The sequence below is a fragment of the Apaloderma vittatum genome, unplaced genomic scaffold, assembly GCF_000703405.1.
Source record: "Apaloderma vittatum isolate BGI_N311 unplaced genomic scaffold, ASM70340v1 scaffold6198, whole genome shotgun sequence".
NCBI classification, from domain to species: Eukaryota; Metazoa; Chordata; class Aves; order Trogoniformes; family Trogonidae; genus Apaloderma; species Apaloderma vittatum.
The window spans coordinates 24,098-46,070 of NW_009732299.1; the positions used below are offsets into that span (position 1 = coordinate 24,098).

Here is a 21,973-nt window from a genome sequence, read left to right on the forward strand (position 1 = left end):
AACACCCACAAAGAAAGCCACACCAGGAGCTTCTTCAAACTAGGTCTGTAGGTTATAGGGGTGGTTTGAATCCCCACTGCCTTGTCTCTGCCTGTTCTGTGCTGGCCCCAGGAATGGCACGTCAGGTTTTTTAAGGGTTTACTGATGGTCCTTGCTCACTCTTACAAATATTTGGAAACAAATACTTACATTCCACATAGATGAGTGAAAGTCAAGATGCTGGTTCTAGTAGGGGGCTTTCTCTTATCATTTTCTTACCCTGTCCTTATGGCTTGAATGAATGAATGAATGAATGAAAAATGGAAGCTAAGCTATGAAGTGCTGGCTGACTAATTTACTGCTTTGGCAGCCGGTGAATAAAGGTATTTGGCTCCTTGAAAACCGTGCAAAATCTTCAGGTTAAAGGTGATATATACAAAATGGGATTTTTGTGAGCTACTTTCTTTCAGGAAGATGATATATGTTGTTTTGTTTATTGGCAGTTTAAAAAGCTTTTTTGAACTTAATTAGAAATAAGAATGCATTTAAAATTAAATGAAATTTACATACACCCCACACATGGGAGTGAGTGTGGAAACACAAGGGGTTTTTAGCGTTTAGACTTTACTTAACCAACTTACATCAGATTTGAAGGTCCAAAATAGAATAGACAACTTTATTGCAGAATGCCAGTACCATTTTTCTACACGCATTCAAAAAGTTACCAGCCTTGTCTACTAACATCTGACGATAATATTCTGGAAAATGTCAGATATGTCTGGGGTACAAACACATTTTCCTGTTCCTTATGGGGAAGAGTAAAAATATGTGGGCTTCACGTTACCCAAGATCTGATCTTCATAGTTAGGAAGGCAGCAGAAGAAGAATCCCAAGCATATTTCCATAATGGCAGTGGTCCAGCCAAAGCCATAGGCCCAGCTGAACATATTGATTCCCGTCATTTCAATTTCAGTTGAGAACTTTACTGGATAAATGACCAGGCCCATAATGGAGAACACAGCTGAAGAAACAGGAGAAAACAAAAAATGTTTAAGCTAACAGCCATCATGCTGCCCGCCTCTGTAATACCTGTAGCTAAACCCACCCATGTTTTGGAGGATTTTAAACTCAATCCACCGTCTTGGCAGACTTTATACTATTTTTCACAGAGAGCCCAAGTGCACGCAGGCAAAGACTTGAGTATAGAATTAGCTGAGGGAAATACCAGTTCTCTTATGGATATACCTGCACAACTTAAACTTGACTTTGTTTGCTGCCTTACCAGCGACAAAAAGCAAGCCTCCAATCCCACGGATGAAGTTGAACCGAAGGGTGTCAATGGCAAATGCTATGATGGCCAGAGCAAAACAGATGACTAGAAGTAAAAAGCCAACCAGGTACGTGGCAGCAGCAGCTCTTCCCCAAGCTGAAATCAGAAGGAAGATACATTAAAAGGGAATCCTCTGCAGTGTTTTTCTCTGGTTTATAACAAAAAGTTAGTTTTAAACAAATGTGAAAAGCAGGTCAGCTGCCAAGAAAAGAAGCATGGGAGCTTTGTCTCCTCTCATAAGCAAATATTTTAGCTCCAGAAGAAATCATTCACCAAGTGTCAGGAGGACAGAGCCAGGCTCTTTTCAGTGATGTCCAATGACAGGGCAAGGGGCAACAGATGCAAGCTGGAACATAGGAGGTTCTACAAAAACATTAGATTAAACCTTTTCCCTGTGAGGGTGACAGAGCACTGGAACAGGCTGCCCAGGGAGGTTGTGGAGTCTCCTTCTCTGGAGACATTCAAAACCCGCCTGGACGCGTTCCTGTGTGACCTACTGTAGGTGATCCTGCTCTGGCAGGGGGGCTGGACTAGATGATTTTTCGAGGTCCCTTCCAACTCCTGACATTCTCTGATTCTCTGAAGTGCAGAATGCATGAAAATGCAAATGTTGACCTCTCATACAGAATACAACAAGGCTTGTGTGCAAGCTTCCTCTTAAGATTTAGCAATTAAGAATCAAGACAAAAATTACTGTAAAGATGTAGAAACGGACACTCTCCTTCAATAACAAATGTCATTACCTTAGCAGATGCCATAAACCCAGTAACATTTGCATGGACAAGGAGAATTAGACTGTCCCTGAAACTAATTAAAATCTTACCTTAAAAAAAAAAGTTTGTACAAACACTACCACTCTGGCACGTAAACTTAAAGGTATGGTAATAGCTCATAAATGTCAAAATTCAGTAGCTTTTGCCTTTACAGCATTTTTTTTTAGCTCTATGTCCTAAACGGAGCTAAAGATTTGGTATCTGTTTTGTAGGGAGATTTGACTTCTGCTTTTGATCAAAAGTCAGAGCTGTTTCATTTTAAGAAGCTACTTCAGGATATTAATATTTTTATTTTCAATTTATATAACTTTATGTTATGACATGTTAGAGCAAAGTGTATTGTGCTAGCATAAAACTGTAAAAATATTATTTATTCAGTGTTTTAGGTCTTAAAGGGCAAGAGATCAAAGAGATCAAAGTGTCTCCTATTCTGAGTGTAACATCTCACTTTGACGCTTTCAGTTGTGTATGTAGGTGGAGTAGGCAGTTGAGGTCTGCTGGGCACCTACAGACTTGAGCTGTCGCCTGCACTATGCATTTGTAAGCTGTCAGCTTCTAACCAAATATATACAGCAGCAGATATGAAAAATTATCACATCCCAAGTAACTCTGACAATAATTACAATACAAAGACAGTGCAAACTGCTCAGTAAATATCCCCTCTGGAACTGAGTTAAGGTTTTTGATACCAAATTACTCTGACAATTTGTTTGCTTCAAGCATGCAAGGAATGAAATGCAAAGTGTCCTACCTTACCCCCGGACAGTGTCAAGCAGGCATGAAAGTCCCTGATGAGCGATACCTTGTTGCTCAACCTCTCTGCCCCCTCGCCCCACAGCACCTCTGCTATTAGACTAGAAAAATGGATTGGTATTTTCCAGATCTACGTTTCTTCCCATCATCTCATCACAACAAATTTCCCTTTTTGTTTGCTTTTCACCATCCAGCCCTGGCTTTATGATCCCTGCTTCACTCTAGCTGTTACGTTATATTTTCAGTTTTATGTCATGTCCTTTTCCTTCCTTATCCCAAAAAGTTTCTGTCTGCTTATAGGGCTTTTCGCCGGTAGTATTTTTCCTGTGAACAGACAGCTGCCTGAGAAAATTGAAAGGGATAGCGAAGCTGTACCTACATGTCATTTTATAGCCCGGTACTTTAGCCCAAACTCTCCTCTCAGAGAGTTTACTGGAGGCTCAGAGGTAGAATGTGTAATGTGGAGGTGCAGGTGTGAGGGCAGCACCTCAAGGAGAGTTTCAAAGGGTGAGTATCAGGTGAAGCAACCAGGAAGAGGACTTTCTCGTACTACCACAGCTCAGTTTGCCCTCTTGAGGATGCTCCTGCCCCCAGCCTCTCTGCCTCCCCTCTGAAACAACAAACAAAGGGGCATCCGGCCATTTTTCAGCAGCGGTGACCTCACTGCTCTTGGGTACAAGAGTTGTAACTTCTGGCAGAAGGGTGAAAAGGCAAGGACAACTAGAGGTGATGCTGTCTGGTAGGTGCACAACTGGTGGTGTGCAGGTGCCAGCCTCCTGGGTGTCCTTTCCCAGAGCAGGCTGAGAGTGCAGCAGAGAGCACTAAGGCACCATGAGACGTGGGGACTTCATCTCGCCTGCTGCCACCACCACTGCTGTGGGCAGCAGGTGGGCTGCCAGAGTTCAGCCTTGCTTCCCCAAAGCAGCTCACTGGGAGCATGGCCTGGGCTTGGGGGCCCAGGGGGCAGTGACTGGTGGCTGCAGCCATGTGCAGTGGCACCTTGCCCGTGCCACCATCTCCCTCCTCTGCCAGGCACACCCGCGTTTTTTTCCTGAAGTGGTGTTGCAAATGCTGTGCCTGTATGAAAGCAGATCAGGTGTACGCCCAGCCTGCTGGGCAGTGGCTATATGGCAAGAAGAGACATGCTTGTTGCAAGTTGCTTACGTCTTTAGGAGGTATTGCTTAATCACCTAGCAGCCAATTTTGTGACTCTTACTTCCACAAAAGAGAAAAAAAAATTAAGTCTATGTTGGAGGAAAATCAATGCACAGCTCCAAGTAAGGCAATAGGATTTGAGTAAGAACTGTTTCTGAATCCAGTATGGGTTTTTTTATTGCCAGCCAGGAGCGCTAGAGTAGCTTAGTGTCTTTACCAATAGAACTAAGATGTATAATATGTTAAGAATGCCAGAATTAGAATAATTAAGTTGGCCAGAAAACATTGGCAAGATAATGGCTAATCTGGTCCCAAATATTTTGTCTTCCAGTGTTATGAGGGTTGTTTTACTTTAATATAAAGCAAAAACATAAATAAATTGTTCTAATTGCAAAGTCTTTTCTTAAAACTGTGAGCTCCAGGCCAAAGAATCATCACAGGTGCAACACCAACTCAAATTACACTTAACTCCAGAGAGAAGGCAATTGAGAGCTGAAAGGATTTAGTCCACCTGTCATCAAACCAAAAACAGGAACAGAGGGAATAGCAGGTTAGAAGACATCAAGCTGAGTCTGGGAAAATGCCCTCAAACTGACAGTGATGTTTTGGCTGTTTAAGAGTTAAAATGTGCTTGTTGGAAAAGAAATGTGTGTTTATGCAAGAGTGTCTTTGAATACCAGCAGGATCCTGTAAGACTTGCCTGTCAGTTCTATTTCTCCCCTTTTCATCTCCTCTGTCAGCTGAAAGAACACAAATGAACACTATGAAAGGGTTTATAGGAAGCTACACATCATCCACTCTTGAAAACTCCTAGCTGGCAATTTTTTGAGCAATTTTGTCTTAAACCAAGATCCTGCTACCCCAAATGGACAAAAGGAACCCACATTTTCATATCTATTTCAAGCAGACCAATGTCAGACTACCCACAGTGAATGCAGTAATATGCAACTACTGATGTCACCTGCTGAAAATAAGTGCCTGCCTTCTAAAATATCCTGCTGTGTGAGAAGACCTCTGAGATAATTTAGAGGCTGGAAAGGGCCCACCCATGCCAGTACAGAGCTTGCTTTGCTTATAAGCAAAATAATTTTCTGAGACAGTATACAGTAATAATGCAGGATTATTATTCTGCTATTAAAGCTAACTCAGTTTAGAGGTAGCATGACTACTTCTTGTATTGCACTGTCTCAACACATTCTGAATATCCTGTTGCTGGCTGCAGCCATAGGGAAGCTGAGAGACGTCATTAGGGATCCACAATTAAGAGTGTCTCCAGCTTCCTGCCTTTCTGATTTTACTCCCTCAGAGAGTAAATGCTGTCTGTGCTTCGCATATAAGGAAATAAACTTCCTCGCTCAGCAGTAAGTTGAGCCAAAACTTCATCACATCCAGTCTTTCCTTAGCCTGCTGTGTTTCATGCTCCAAACAGTGCCTTCAAAACAGAGCTGTCATGCTTGAAACCAGCATGTGAAGTCTACTTCCTTCTTGACAAATACAAATTTCTGTGTTTATGGCATAGTTCAAAACATAGGAAAACATTCACAACGACATTCTCATGTTTTTCTTGATCTACCACCTCTAAACAACATGAAATACTGAGTCTCTCTCTGTTTTCTGAGAGCATCCTCAGAGTTCAGAAGTGCCTCTCCTGGTCTAATCAAATAAGAACACACTTCACATTTTCCTCCCGGCTTGAAGTTAAATACATAACTATCAGGTTATTGCCAGCTCACAGGCACCAACAATTCACTACAGGTTCTTGCTGACTGATAGTTTTATTATATCAACAACTGCAGTGAATTGTGCAGCAGATTTAGAAAGGATAGTTTTAGTTCAAAAGAAACAGGGAGAGAGGGAAAGAAAACGTAACAAAGAATTTGCTCTGTTGCCCGTCATACCACCGAAGGAAACAACCCCCGCAGTTCTAGCTCTAGTCTTGCAAAGCAGTTCTTACAAGAGCTACAATCTGCCTGGTGATGATTCACCACTGTGTTGTACATAATGAGAATGTTTCCAGGCTGTTTGCAGAGCTCAACCTGTTTTACATCTCTCTAATTAAAGGCAGAGAGCATTATTTTGGAAACAAAGCTGAACTCACTCAGATTTCTCAACCCAACGTTCTTCTTCATCAAGGGTGTGGTGAACTCTGCAGAGCTCATGCTTCACTTTGAGAACGAACTGCTTTGGCCAGGTTTTACCCATTTTCTTTTGATTTGTTCTTCTCAAGAAAGTTTCCATGTGAAAGCAAGCATGTCTGCAGCAGAACACGTGCTTTCTTTAGCTTGAATCTTAAGATGGCCCATCAAACTCATTAACCCACATTCCAGTTTCTCAGCTGAAGGGTTAAAAGCAGTTGGTGTATGTGCAAGCCACTGTCATCCAGGACTCTACATTTCCTGTGTTACCTGTGTAACATTGGACAGTGCAAAATCCTGTCTTCTGAAAATCACAACTCTGTAGCATACTGACTATGGGAAATCCGTGTGCTCTTTTTGAAAACAAGCGAACATTAAAATCTCTGCAAGTGTTGGCTGATCACTTCATCTATCATTGAAATACTGGTGTGCATGTGGTTGTATACAGCCGAGATAAATCACAAACCATTGAAAGTGGCTTCTTATAAATTAACTGTATGTGCAGACTGAAAGCTATTGGCTAAAAAAAATTTCAAAGGAAGGCTATATACAGTTGACGAAAATCACATGCTAGCCATGGATAATTTATGAACAGAATAAAATGAGAAAAAATATCAAAAGCATGATTTGATGTGTATTATTCTCTGAGCTTCTATCTTCACTGCATCTGGATCAGTCTTAAAACAACTGCATTCTCTGAATATCTTTCTTGTGGAGAATCAATATTGGATGTTTTTCTTTTTCTTTTTTCTTTTTTTCTTGTGTGTGCGTGTGTGTATGAGTTTATATCATTTGGAGTGGAATACAAGATTTCTGGTCCTTCTCCTTGGCATCCTTTTTGCTAACTCCATTCTTTTTCCCCTGGCATTAATTCTTTAGAATTAATTGGCAGTAAACATGGATTTCTCATTTAATATCAGAGTATTATCTCAAAATATGCAAGCCATTTTTATATGAGCAGGAACCAGTCTTTAGCTTGCCACTACTTAAGAGACAACCATGGAAGCAGAGAATAACCTACTTAGGTTCACACTAAGATAATGTAAATGCAAATGTTTCTCAGTGATTAGTAGCAGGTCCCATATAAATAAGAAAGGATTAAGACTTTAGGATAATTACACCATAATAATCATTTTAAATGACAATGGTAAGGAAAAGAACATTTATGCGTAGGCTATCTACAGTAAAACACAGTATGTCATAGAATCATAGAACACTTTGGGATGTAAGGGACCTTTAAAAGTCATCTAGTCCAACGCTCCTACAGTGAGAAGGGACATCTTCAGCTAGATCAAGTTGCTCAGAGCCCCATCCAACCACCTTGAGTGTTTCCAGGGATGGGGCTTCTACCAGTTCCCTGGGTAACCCGTTCAAGTGTTTTACCACCCTCATTGTAAAAAATTTCTTCTGTATTTCTAGGCTAAATCTACCCCCTTTTAGTTTAAAATCACCACCTCTGGTCCTATTGCATCAGGTTCTAGAAAGAAGATTGTCTCCATCTTTCTTATAGGACCCCTTTAAGTATTGAAAGGCCACAATAAGGTGGAGCCTTCTCTTCTCCAGGCTGAACAACCCCAAGTCCCTCAACCTTTCTTCTTAGGAGAGGTGTCCCAGTCCTCTGATCATTTCTGTGATCCTTTTCTGGCCCTCACTCCAACAGGTCTATGTCTTTCCATATACTAGCACAAAGCAGTATCTTGACTATAGCTTAGTGCTAAAGTGATAGCTCAATTTGGCTCAGTGGATTTTAACTTCTCTAAAGCAAAAACCTATTAATTTCCACCATAAACTTCACTCAGAAATGTATACAGGTAGAGCCTTCATCCAAGGTTTCTCTTACTGAGGTAAGGAATTCAGCTTAGAAGATACTCCAACTTTAATTTAAGGGGAGAAGCAGTTATATCTGGAGGGAGGGGTTCAAATTCATCTCATCATAAGCTCAGGCATGTACATGCTTGACTCAGAAGCTGACGTCTGCAAATCTTGTATTAATGAGGGCTGCTCCCTAATGCTTACTTAGCGCTAGGGAAGCAGCAGTGGCAGAGGGTGTAGAGCCATCATCAAAGGGAGCACCAAGGAAGTAAGTTAGCTCTTAAAAATAATGTGCACACAGTGCCTCAGAATTAAAGGTTTGCTCATGAGAGAGTCAGGGAGTACCCCTATCTCACATTATTTTCAGAAGCAGTTGCGTACATTGAGAACATCTCAGGATTAAAGCTCAGTCTTGTAGACTTTAATGCTATAATATTTTTTTCCTCCTACTTTTTTAAAATTAAAGCAGGATTACTTACACTTGGCTGTGTATATGGGGGTTGGGAGAGTCAGGTAAATAAAACGAGTAAGGTATTAATTAATCAGTACATATACATAGGCTCGGTTAATCAGAGCAGCAAGATGTATATGCTCCTTAAGCTACTACTGAGTTAAATGTGGGTTAAAATATTTAATGTGAATTAAACAGAATCAATTTCCATGATAACACAGGCTATGAACCAGGACTTTTAAATGAAACAGCAGAGTAGAATCTTTCTAAAAGGCTCTTTTTAAGTTTTATATTCCCAGGCCCATTTGAGGCTGAAGAATACCGAATTTACATCTCACTTCCATATGCACCAAGTATTGTTCTCACTCTTGATCCATGGTTTCCCTGCTGTGAGGAAACTCTGTTCTGAAACCTTGCTGGAAGTCTCCTTTTGCACTAGGGGATTTCTCTCTGATAGAGAGCAGCTGTGAACCTGGATCTAATTTTCTGTTAGAAGAAAAACTTCACCATTTGTAAAACAAAACCCACAACATATAAGCAGAAATTGTACTTTGTGCTCATAAAAAACATTGTAAACTCTATTTAATCTTCTTGTAAATGAAATAACTTTTACAATGCATCCTGAAAGTCTTCATCTCTTGCTGCTTATTGCTGATGGTTCATTACCTGCACAGAGATTTCCTACATTCAAGGCCTCATTTAGGCACTATGTGCCTATTCAAAATAATAGGTGACATTAAATGTGTTCAATGGCAGATTAGTACTTCAACAGGACTGTGTGTGATCTGAAGTGTTATTTAGTGGCAGTAGAAGGAAGCCAGAAACCTCTGGGACATAGGCTACCATCATCTCTCTGCAAGCTGCCTTATGTTCCTGGGAGTTCTTGACTGATGAGAGATTTTGTAGTGGCACCTGACTCAACAGGTTGAAGGTTTCTCAGAACAGTGCAAGCTATCAGTGAGAAGCGATATGGAAATATGAAAAAAAAAAAAAAGAGTGTTTTGAGAGTTTTACTGCTTTTCCTGTGTAAATCCTTTCCTGCTTAAATAACCTGTTTAAACCTACGGTGCAATTCAAAATCTATCTCACAGCCCTCATCACCATTCAGAAAGGTTATTACAGCCCTGCTGTATCAGATTACCTCAATAAGATAAAGGAATAGATGAGGTGAAGAGAAATGAGAGTTTCACCACAAGTTTCCACGCACTTCCAGTAGGGATGCCTCCTCTGTGTGTGTGTGAATGGTATCTTCTCAAGGACTTAGGGTCCTGACAACGCAAAGTATTGAAGATTTTCACAAAGTTCTCAACAGCAGCAGTTCATATTTCTTGATGGGCAGATGAGAACCCTCCACACGATTGCTATTTTTCCACCCAGTTCAACTGCAATTATTAAAGGAAGGTTGAATAATAAAGTGGGATGCCCTCTGCAATTGTCCTCTGTAGAACTAATTGCTGAAGAGCATAACTACTATTTAGAAGAGTCTGATTAAATGAATCTGTCACTAAATATATAAAAGGACAAACCCTAAAATTACAAGGGAAAGCATGTTGGTGATTGCAAATGAGGAATGAAAATTACCATGATAATTAAAACGCTCTGTGCTTGATTTCGTTCTCTTATATCTCTTTAATACAACAGAGTATGTCCTACAAGCCCGTGAAAAATCAAATCTATTCTTTCTTGCATGAGAGTTCCTTAAATATACTATTGTTTTGATGGTTTTGCTACTATATACATTGAAGTGAACCCGTATTTTCCAGCATTTGAAGTTTCAAATAATGATTAAATAGTCTATGTTACTAAGTAACTAATCTTGTAATCTCATTTCTCACTGGTTAGTCCCAGGTAATATTACATTTTTTAGGAGACTGATTACTTAGGAAGTGATATTCTTCTTTATACACTGTCATTAAAACTACTGGCAATCACTGTATATAACTGTTCCATGCTACAATGCAGCAGGAACAGCAACAAGCTTTTGTTTTCCATTCATCTTGTGTCAAACGAGTCAAGGTTTGCCCTGTAATCCAGGCAATGCATTGAATACAGAGCTGAGGACCATTCTGGGCTCTCCCAGGGGCTTACTTGGAAAGATAAAGATGTGCTGCAGTGTGTCCAGAGAAGGGCCACGAGAATGATCAGAGGGCTGGAGCACATCTCCTACGAAAACAGACTGAGAGAGTTTGAGTTGTTCAGTCTGCAGAAAAGAAGGTTCCGAGGAGACCTTATTGTGGCCTTTCAGTATCTCAAGGGGGCTACAAGAGAGCTGGTGAGGGGCTTTTTAGGATGTCGAGTAGTGATAGGACTAGGAGGAATGGATTGAAGCTAGAGATGGATCGGTTCAGATTGGACGTTAGGAAGAAGTTCTTCACCATGAGGGTGGTGAGACACTGGCACAGGTTGCCCAGAGAGGGGGTGGAAGCCCCATCATTGGAAGTTTTTAAGGCCAGGCTGGATGCGGCTCTGAGCAGCCTGATATAATGGGGGGTGTCCCTGCCCATAGTGGGGAACAAGATGATCTTTAAGGTCTCTTCCAACCCTGACAATTCTATGATTCTATGATGGCTCAAAACCTCCTCCAGGCTTTGTTTCCCAGCTGCAAGGACACTTTTCCACATCTACTTGAATTTTACCAAATTCTGAAAGCCTTGAGGTGTAGAACCTTGACTTCAGGGAAAGTCTGCAATAAAAGGCCCCACAACTTGAACTGGTCACTTCTTGAAAACCACAGTTACTTGTTTGCTTCATTTCTATTCCTACATGCAGACACCCTCAGATGCCACAGAGGCACTGGGACAGCCTGCTTCTCCTCCCAGGCCCTGCTGAGAGGGGCCGTGCCCCAGCCCATCCCTCTGGAAATATCTCCACGTCACTCTGCTCGGGGCACTTACTTCAGCTGGAGGCAAGCACGGGCTTCCGCACGCCTGGGATTAGGTGCTGGCTGTCAGATGTGATGAGAATGTGGGGGAAGGCAAAACAGCTTTCCATAGACAGTGTGGCAACAGGGAAACTTGGTGTCTGGTCTGTCCTGTGCCCTGAGTGTGATGAGTCACTGGTCTGCTGGAGAAGTTTTCCACGGGGAGAGCGGTGGGGCCAGCAGTGCAAGGCCAGTAGTAGGTGCAATACCAAGAGAGGTCCATTGCTGCTCAAAGACTGATCCCGACTGCACCATGTACCTCCCTGCTTCATCCTTAGCTGGGGATTTTCAGTAAGTCATTTCCGTTTTGTTATTCCCCCAGAATAATGAATAGTGTTTCATCACAGCAAAAGATTCCCTGGACCCAAAAGCGTGGTATAGAAAAAACAAGTAAGAAAATCTATTAATCGGTGGAGTTCTTACGAGACTAAAGCAGAATATTTCTTTCCTCAAGAGGATATGAACATTTTGCAGCATTCCCTTGGTCTTATCCTTTAGAAATACTCATACTCATCTGCTGCCATATTTGACATAATTTTTGTTCATTACAATCATACTATACTAGTCATCCTAGTCATCTTATCTTGTAGTATTGCATTAATATTCACAGACTAAAATAAAACTAGAATGAGCTAGAACATTTACCCATTATTTGACTGAAAGATGAGATACAGAAATGCATCCTTTCCAGATGGCAAAATCATTCATCCTTTCACTAATCTTCATAGCCACTACATCCTCCACATATTCTAGGAAAAGTGTGTAATTGAACACCATGATGTGAAAATAATTGAAGATCTGTATTCCACTTTTCATGTGGAAATGGCTTTTCCTTTTTTTTTCCCTTAAGATCTGTTTGCACCACATAAATGAGCCAACCACTTCAACCTAAATTTAGAGCTTTAAGATTGAAGCTTAAATTTTGATGGCAGTATTTGCACGTGGAAGAGCTGCAAGGCTTGTTGGAAAATGAGGCTCAGCTTGAGAGGATGCTGGGCCATCTCATTTAAACTGTACTTCTTTACCTTAAAGAGTTGGGCTAGATGATCTTTGAGGTCCCTTCCAACCCGGTAATCTATGATATTATGGATCTATGATAAGACGGGACAAGTGTGGCCACAAGTTTTTCGTTGTACTGGGCATCACACTGTGACTAATAAAATAAAATCAGATACTTTTGCCCAACCAAACCCACAATTGTTTTAACATCTCCAAAGCCTTCAGTGGAATAAATTACACACTGAAAAAGTGTCTCAGGTCTGCAAGACACACCTTGTTCAAGAGACGTTATATCCAAAAATCAAGAAAAACAAAGGAGTGCTCTGCCAGTTTCATGAAGGGATTTAACCTCTATATTTTCTTTGCAAGCTCAGCCATGTCCCAGACAGGTACATTCCATATTGTGCTCATTATCTATCAAAAAAAAAAGTCTTTGTCTCTGTATTTGTAAAGGTTCAGGCATGCTAGATGCTTGAGACCTTTACTTGTTCCAAGTGCCAGAACACTGCAGAGCTACAGTTTGCACTTCTCAGTCCCTCATTCTAAACTCCAAACATTTCTAATGTCTTAAAACACAAGATATTTTTTCCCAGAAAGTTCTGTTTATTGGAGCTAAATATGCTCAGAAAGCAAAAGACTTGTGATAAAGTCTAAATGAGTGTCATATGGTTAAACCAGATTATCTGAACTCTTGGAGAAGAGTGTATAACTCTTCATATTCTCGCTTTCCACCAATTTCACAAACTTGCAAGAGTATGCAGATGTGTTCACAGAAGATAACTGTGTCAGCAGAGTTACTCTACTGGCTTTCCAGAAAAAAAAAATAATTGCACAGGTCTCTTGTCTTCCCTATGAGGTTTTAATTCTGCCAGGTTACACAACTGTTCAGGGATTCCAAACTCCACTGGTGCAACCAATGAAACATTCAACCTTCTTCCTTTCCAATCTGACCGACCTCAATGATGTTGGGTTTTTTATACTCTGTCTTTGTATATACATATATTAAGCCAAACAGCAAAGATTCAAGAGGAATTATAAATACTGCAGGTGGTGCATTTGATTTGAATTTGCACATTATATGGAGAAATTTGCAAAAGTGTTACAATTATATCTAGTTATGATAGGATGAAGATGTGTGTGGTGGATTTAGAGAGCTACACTGTCCAAGTCATGTTGAGAATATTTGCTGGCAGCTGCTGGGATACACATGTATAACATATGTCAGTGAAACCATCCCCGCAGGAACACCAGGTATCAAACATATCCAGCCTGTGACAGGGAAGCTGAGAATAAAGCCCAGAGGAAACAAAATGGGAACTGTGGAACAGAGGAGAGAAAGAGACAGTTTATCTCAGGAGAGATGCAAAACACTTCTGTGCCTTCTGTTTACATCACGTCCTTTGTCTCTGTGCTTGAGAAGGTATGTAATTACATTATGTTTATACAGTACTGTGTTTAGCTTGGCACAAGACAAAGTTTAACATCCCACAGAATGTGATGTTGAATGCTTGTTTTGCATGACTCTTCTGGAGCACTGTGGATAAATGTGAGCCCAGAATCATTAAAACCTTGTGTTTCAGCACTGAGACAGGTAGAATCAGGCTCAACACAAGATCTGGATGTTCACAAGTGAGATGATGTCTCATGGCCTGGTCTTCTGGGTGGACTCCAAGACCATCATCAGGTACCTGCACCCTTGTTTGAGGAAAGGCGGGAGCTCCAGGAGAAAAATCCCAATCCGATATCAATTGAACAAAGACAGAATGATGGAAGAAATGGAGAACAGGACTGGATCTCAACACATCCCACCTCTGGAGAGAAGGTGTCTGAGGAAGAACTTGGAAAGGAGCAGGGTGGTAACTTGAGTTTGCATCCTTAATGGTCAAGTCTACAGCCCTCTTATGGATCAAAGGTAACCCATCTTTGCAATGGCCAAGACGTACATTGTAATGGTGAAATCTTGCAGAGGCAGAAGCCTGGCAGCATAATTCACTGCCACTTGGCCTATGCACACAATTTTTACAAACAGGCTTTACATATTGTCCTATTGGCTAAATGACTTCATCGTCCCACACGTATCTTCCTTTTCCACCTGGAAATTTTGTGTGGGAGGATTTTGAGTATTTGGTTAGGTTTTCTGGGTATTTAGTAGGCTTAAAGAGGTCAAATGACAGATGTACTCCCATTGAGAGCACAATGCAGTTATGCAGCACATGAACAACATTTCTAACACTTTCAGAAGGACTGGCTGATGCTCCACTGTACATGCTGGAGAATATTCTGCATGTGTGTACAAAGTCAAATGTTTCTGTGAAAGAAGTGCTGGAGTTATTGTGGATGTGATTCACGGTAACCTCACACATTGTGGGATAGTCCACGTAGAAGATGACCTCCTTGGTTTGTCTGTAGATGTTGTCCAGTGGGAAACTGTGCATACAGCTGCCAAGACTAAAGTGTATCGGAGTGAGGCAGGATAAGAAGGAAACGAAATGCCAAACAACCACGTCGAACCTGGAAGTAAGGTGAAGCTCCTCTTGTGTTATCACAAGCAAAGTAAAACTTCTTTGTCTTTTCTGCCCAATTAAAGCTGGCTTTCATGACACAGACAGGGCCTAACCTGGAGATCAGGAGGATGCCTCACTTTTTGTGGAAACTCAGGAGGCCTTTGCTAAGCATCATGGTCTCTCTCTTGCTCCCTGGTGGCATGTACTAGAGGCCAATTTGCTGTCTTGATCTAAGTCCAGTCACACAACTGACACAGGAGCTTTGAGAGCAGGACTGGGTGTGATGCTCAATAGAGTTGATCTTGTCCTGAAGCCCTATGCTCACAGAGGCCTGATGCAATTAACTCGTTACAACTGGATTTTGTGCACAGAAGGAAGAGTTTTACTGTATACGATACTTTTAGGAACAATTTTGAAAAGCTGCTATAAATGAACCCTGAGATTGCTTCTGCAAGTGCTTTTACATTCATTTTCAACAAGGGCAGCTGAAATTCTGAGCCTTAGTAAAAATATTCTTGCTTTTAATTCAAAATAGTTTAAATTTTAAGAACATTTGAAATTTCCTCCTGGCTCAGGATAACAGCCCATCTCTCACAATAACTTGCTTCAGACTATGACCAATAGCAGATATATAGGAAAAAAAAATAAAAATAAATAGGACACATCTAGAGTGATCTTCCTCTTGGCCTATTCTCCCAGACTCAGTGGTTTACATCTTTTCAAGCTGAAGGTTGCACCTGGGTCAACACGTTTAATAGTATCCTTAGCCAAAACTTGGTACAAACAAGAAACCCTTTCATCTTTTAGAAGTTTCTTTCATAATCACAAGGAGACTTTTTCACACGACCCACCTACTGGAACAGTTTCAGGGCAGCATTCTGCAGCCTGACACTCCCTGGGAAAATCTTCCTACTGTCTTATATTTTTACCTCCCCGTTTCTTGCTGGCACTCAAGACTGTCTTATCACACCAATGCCAGGCTTACCCATGCAACTTGCTATTTGGACATTTGATCAGCAGTAGTTGTTAAGTTTTGAAAAGCAGTGATTAGTGAGAAGAGGTTAATGCTTCTTCAAAGAGAAGAAGAAAACCCTAAATTGTCTAATATTTTCTGTATTGATACATTACAATGTGTTGGGTTTTTGTACTATGCATCCCAGCATCTAAAGTAAGGTTTCTTTCTGCACGGGGGTGAGAGGATGAGAGCATTTTTCTTCTTCATTCTGTTAGACAAAAGCCTTGATGTATTTCAGAGGCAGTCCCTGCTGCCCGTAACTTCATCTACAAATGCCAGATATTAGGCGATACAGCTAGGAGAGCTGAGGGAAGATGAGCGCAGAGATGTGACCCACTGCTTCAGAGACTGCTCCCCACCACCCTTGCAGGCACTTACCGTAATTCATGAGGGACTCGCAGGTCCATTCCCCACCCTGCTCAGGCCTCCTGCAGCTCTCCCATAACGACGCTTGCTGCACGTAGGGCAGTGTCTGCGACTCCAGCCAGCCCCTTCCCGCCAGTGCAATGATACCAAAGATGACGCCTATGCCCAGGAGAAGGGGTAGGATCCATCTGCACCGCGTGTAGTCGAGGCCGTACTTCACCATCTTCCGGGGCAGGTGGAGGCTAGTGGGACAAGGATGGCCTCTTCTGCCGCAGATTCAGTGACACGTAACAACGGGTGCTTCTGCAAAGCTCCTGGAAAGTGAGCGCAGGTACCTAGGAGCGCGTGTGCAGCAGTTTGAGAAAAGCTTTTTAATCAGGGCAGCCACGACAGGGAGGGAGGGAGGGAGGGAAAGAAAGAGCTCCACCTAGATTCAGATGAGTAAGAGCTGCCACTGAGCAATAACCAGTTGAGCTGGGGAAAAGCTTTCAGGCTGGGTTTATCTATGGGATCCTCTCTGCCCTGCTGACTAGGTAACAAATTGGCTGCTGTTTACCCTCATCATTTAACGCTTTCCTACCTGCCAGTCCCCACCAGCAGGAGCATCTCACAGCTGTATTTACACCTTTCCATCTCCTGAGGGATTTGCATTATGGCAGAGGAAAGCATGAGGCAAGCCAGAGAATTGTTTCCATTAGAGGGTGGTTGCTTCTGAAACTTGCCACCTGGAGGCTGAAAGCTGCTTTTCTTGGGCTCTATTTAAAAATAAAATGATACCTTATTTTTTACAATTAAAAAAAAAAAATCCCCTAGCTGCTATAATGCTAAGACAACAAAGAACATGTGCCTGCCCTCCCTCCCTGTTTTGAGACATAGCTGCAGGGGGATAAAAAACACCAAGCTTTATCATTAAAAATATAGTATGGTCTGTATATAGCCTTAGTGAGAGAACAAAAAACAAGCTTTGATTTAACTGTGCCTTACAAGCACACCCCGTGCATGGCTCTGGCTGAATGTGCGCTGCCCGGGGCCTGTCAGAGCCTGCCTGCAATGTGCTGTGAGAGCGATGCAGAGATGAGCCATCACCCAGCCAAGCGCGGGCCAGAGTTTTCTGTCTGTCAGCTCAGAATCGATACAGCCATGTCCGTAGCACTCTCCCTGTGAACTAAACACGTACCACAACCTCGTATTTCGGTAGGGTCCAGATGGGTTTACACCTGGAAGCAGCTGCACTCCGTGAAGATCAAAGTTGGTTTCCGTGAAACACGGTTAAGCACAGAGGATGCAAATTATCCTTTGCTCCCATAGTGGATTTTGTCAGGCGAGGCTGCATCCGAGTACTGACCTCATTTACTCATGGAGATTTGCTACTGTATTGCAGCTTTCATGGTGATGTGTGATACCCATACTGAATTGCAAACAGCATTTTGCTGAATTAATATTCATAAATCAATAATGGCCTAAATAAAAGACATTAATAATTTACAACAAATAGACAAACTGTGCAAGAGAAGTACCTGAAGAGATCTTGTGCAAATCCAGACTGGAACATTCACAGCAATGATCTGCAGTTTTGTGAACAAGTCGTAGCTCTATCACAAAAGCAATTTGAAGGGGTTAATGTGACACCACGCCTTATCTCTAATCAGACATATCTTATTAGCCTGGTGGTAGATTAGCAGTGGTGTGGCTGCTCTGCCTTTTGTTCTCTAGCCCTGCATTTCTGGCTAGCTGAAGCACCCTGCCAGCAGCTACCCCATAATATGGCCATGAACCAATCTCCTTGTGGTTCTGAGAGGTCCATGAGGGATGTTCAACAGGTGTCTGTGAGAAAAGGAAACATTTTTACAGGTTTGGCCATTGAATTTGAAGGTTGCTGAAAGCAAAAGCCAGCTATGAAGACACCTCAGCTGCTGCTTTGGATTGGAAATAAGGGACAATCTCAAATATTTTTTGTAAAGTGTACTTAAATAACCACCATTTCCTTAGAATATTATGTATCTTCTCTTGTAGTCCATATTTGTGCCATCCACAAATTCAGTTATCGTAAACCTAAATATAATGTTTAAAATGCCATTTACCAGGTCTATAACATGCAGTGTATCATTTTTATGCATGATTTTTAAAAATATTCACATTAAAACAAGTATTGTTTGAAGCTCACCCTTACCGCAATGCCCTGGTACCTGTAAGCTGTCCATGCCTACTTACTTATGTTTCTTCTGTTGCCACAGCTGAGGTGGAAAAGTGAACAATAAACCCCAAAAGATTGAGAGAACATGGATTTGGATATCAAATGGTTTTTAAAAGATGGTTTCAGAAACACTCACGCATGTGGCAGTGAACTGTAGCCAAGCCCTCACTCAGCTGTCTCTATCCAGTCTCTTGCCAAGTTTCAGTCCTTCACAAAGTTACAGTTTACTGAAAGCTCAGCCTTCTTTTCTTTTCTCAGAGAAAACAGCCAAATCAAGTGAAAACACTTTTGTTGCTGAAATCCCTTACAAAGCTAGGCACTGTCAGGAATTTGAGAGCCAATGTCTGCTGAGGAACAACATCCTCTTCCCTGCTTTTTGCATTTTCAACCATGTTTCAGGAAGGAATTTATGACTGAAGGATTTGTCATCAGTTTTTGTTATAACTCACTTGTGGATGAATGCATATCATCACAAATGCTAGCAGTTGTGAGATGATACCACAGAACACATTGTCATGCTGTGAAAGAAAGATGAGTAGTGTTCAGTCACCGCGGGCGTTTCTGCATCTTGCCTATCTTTGTCATCCTTAAATAACTTAGAACTACAAGCCACATTCAGTGAAGAGGGTAATTTATGATATCTGAAACAGCAGAGAGGGAGATATATTCAAAGGCATAAAAATTAAGTATCTAATTCTGATATTCCTATGGCAAAATGGTTGGAAACTTTTGTTAAGGAGTCTGTGATTTGAAGTGATGACTTACTCTCAGTATGCTTTGTCTTTTGCAGTGTACAAACTGAAAGCAAATACTTGTTCTCCTTTTCCATCACCTGTATATTGTCCATCCCAGTTAACACCAGCATAATTTGTTGAAAATTAAGATATATCATCAATATTAAAACTGTTAAGCTGTAGTGCATTTTCTGCATCTGAAAATACTGCTAATGAATTGTTGCTTCTTGAAGTAACCAGGTAAGCAGCAGAATATTCATAAAACAAACAATTCTATGGCTTTGGGCATTAGAACTAGATGATCTTAAAGGTCCCTTCCAACCCAAACCATTCTATGATTAGAGTTAGAATTAAAAATATGCCTTTTTCAGCCAAGTCACAAATGGTTTTCTTAGTGGAAGAAAAAGCTAACAAATGACTGGAAGCACATTTTCATCATCTTTAATCAGCTGACCTGGTCAGGTGAACTATATAAATGACTGGATCTACATCGGCTGGACAGCTGTGGTGCATGTCCATGACTTCTGCAGCAAGTACATTTTCATTCTCTTATATTCCTATCACTTATAAACAAGAAGTCCCCAGAGTCTGTTTTTTAAAAGCTTTGCTAAGATTGTTTTATGAACCATTCTCTTGTGTGCTGTCTTACATCTAACAAACCACTCTGAGCAACTGAGAAACATTTTCTGCATGAGCTATCATAAACCATATGACTATTATTTTCTTTATTAATCAATTTACAACTATAGACACTTTTTTCTGATAATGCCAATCTGCTGTTTTTCTTCAGAGAGGGCTGTGCCTTGGTTATTTTTTTAACTACAGCCTATAGAGTGATGCAACTCAGTCAGGTAAATCCTACCCAGGCTAAATTGTGCCTTGTGGTCACTCCTTGTACCCTGTATCACCTGGGCACCAAGGCAATAGCGTTCTCAATGTGACTAACACTTCATCCATAGTAAGCACATGTAGAAAAATACTTTTAGACACCGAAAGTGTTCATAGGATAACCCAAGCTGCAGTTCCTTTACGTTATTTCCAGAGCACTGGAAATGCATTTTGAAAGGACCTGACTTTCACTGCAAAATAAGAATGCCTTCTTAAAAAAGGAACCCAGACGAGGTCTTGCGGTTTCCCACACACTAGGCCTTTCTGAGGGACTCTCCCACAGTGGCTGGACACTGAGGGTCATCTGTGATGCTTGGGCTGACCTGGGAATGGTTAGTGCCCCATCCTGCTGCCGAGCCTCCTTCTAGCTGGCTCGCATGGTGGAGGAAAGCTCTGCAGAGGTTTTAGACCTCTTCCGCTCTCTGGCTGAGCTTTGAGGAGAATTTCCATGGGGTTCTGTAATGACTTTTAGCAAGAGCAGCCATGCAGGCCTGCCTCGATGAGACAAATGTCTCTTAAAAGGCACTTTCTGCCTCTCCTTAGCGAGGCTATGTGTGCAAAACCAGTAGATTATCACAAGAGCGAGTTTTAACAGCTGAGTCGCAAACATAAGGCTGCATCCAGGGTTGTTCATGTGAGCATTTCAAGACTATATTAGGAAAATACAAAATTAGGAAGGCACAAAAGTCTTTGTGTGCCTGAGTGTGGACTTAATTTTCAGCTAGTTTTCACCAAAGGACATGGTTTCTTCAGCGTAGGCTCTATACTAGAAGAAGGTTTAATACCAAGTTAGTTCTTCCAGATGTTCTGTAGAAGTTTGATTCATTCAGTCAACATTCTCCTCCCTAAACTTCTCTGCAGTATACCTAGGCTAACTAAATAGTTGTCCTAGGTATTGGATCATAACAATAAATTTTCATAAAACATATAACTCAGCTGCCTTAGAAGAGGAATGAAATCAACCTTATGTAGGTGATTCCCAGGCGCCACACCTTTGCTATTTGCATTTCCCTTTGAAAGATATCGTTTTCATTCACTGTGCCTTATGGGTCAGTTGAGAACAGCACCAGCTACTTCTTTAAGCACTTGGAGATTTACAGATAAGACATGCATACCAGACATATCTTTAAAGAGTTTCAGCCATGAATTTTCACTTTGAGGTTCTCCAGCCAGAAGTAGGGTTTCACTGAAGCCAAAATGCTATATGGAAATGATCTCTTCAGTTTTAAAAATTTGATATGGAATTGATTTGCGAAGCAGGCCAAGATGAAAAATGTCGGTCTCCTACCAACATTTACAACTTTTCCTATTGTCTTGATACGAAAACATCAGTCACGATTTTCCCGAGTATTTTTTTGCAAGTTGTTTTATCTTTCTATTGCAATCAGAAGAGAAATCAAATTTCAAGTATCATGATTCATCAAAGTTGCTTTTTTCATTACAAGTTCTGATTATTTCTTGTCCTATGGGATTGCTAACACAAAGAGAGCTTAAAAATAGGCTGTTTACTGAAAAGGGGTAGTAATGGCCCCAATTATATGCCTTGATGTGTATTCAAGATTGTGACAGTCAACTAATGTATTTTAATCTGTCATAATTTCCCAGGGCAGCACACTGCTGCCCTGGGAAATTATTATAACAGGAATTATCTGGCTTTTAAGCTCACGGCTTCATATAAGTGCTTACTGCAAACCTTTCTGGGCCCTCTCAAACTTGGTGAATGTTCATTTCCGATGTGTCTCCCTGACCCTTAACAATACCTATATTCTGTGTATTTAGTACTTATATTCTGTATTCACAAAGATCTCTGTGGAAAATAGTATATGTTGCCCACATTCCCATAAATCAATAAAAAGCAGTCATACCAATCCTTCTAGTAAATATGATCCAGTCTTGCAGAGATGAGCCCATGAAGAATATAATTAATGGAAACACTTTTATTTTTATTTTTTATTATTTATTATT

General features: G+C 41.2%; 1 protein-coding gene across 1 annotated transcript; it reads right to left on the minus strand.

Annotated features, from left to right (window-relative positions):
* Positions 1-637: 637 nt before the first annotated feature.
* LOC104278478 (p53 apoptosis effector related to PMP-22-like) lies at positions 638-16,527 on the minus strand. The gene is made up of 3 exons (XM_009875466.1): positions 16,205-16,527; positions 1,262-1,405; positions 638-1,000 (listed from the first exon to the last, which is right to left on the minus strand). Exons 1-3 carry the CDS (start codon positions 16,413-16,415, stop codon positions 786-788), a joined length of 570 nt encoding a protein of 189 aa, XP_009873768.1. The 5' UTR covers positions 16,416-16,527; the 3' UTR covers positions 638-785.
* Positions 16,528-21,973: the final 5,446 nt, after the last annotated feature.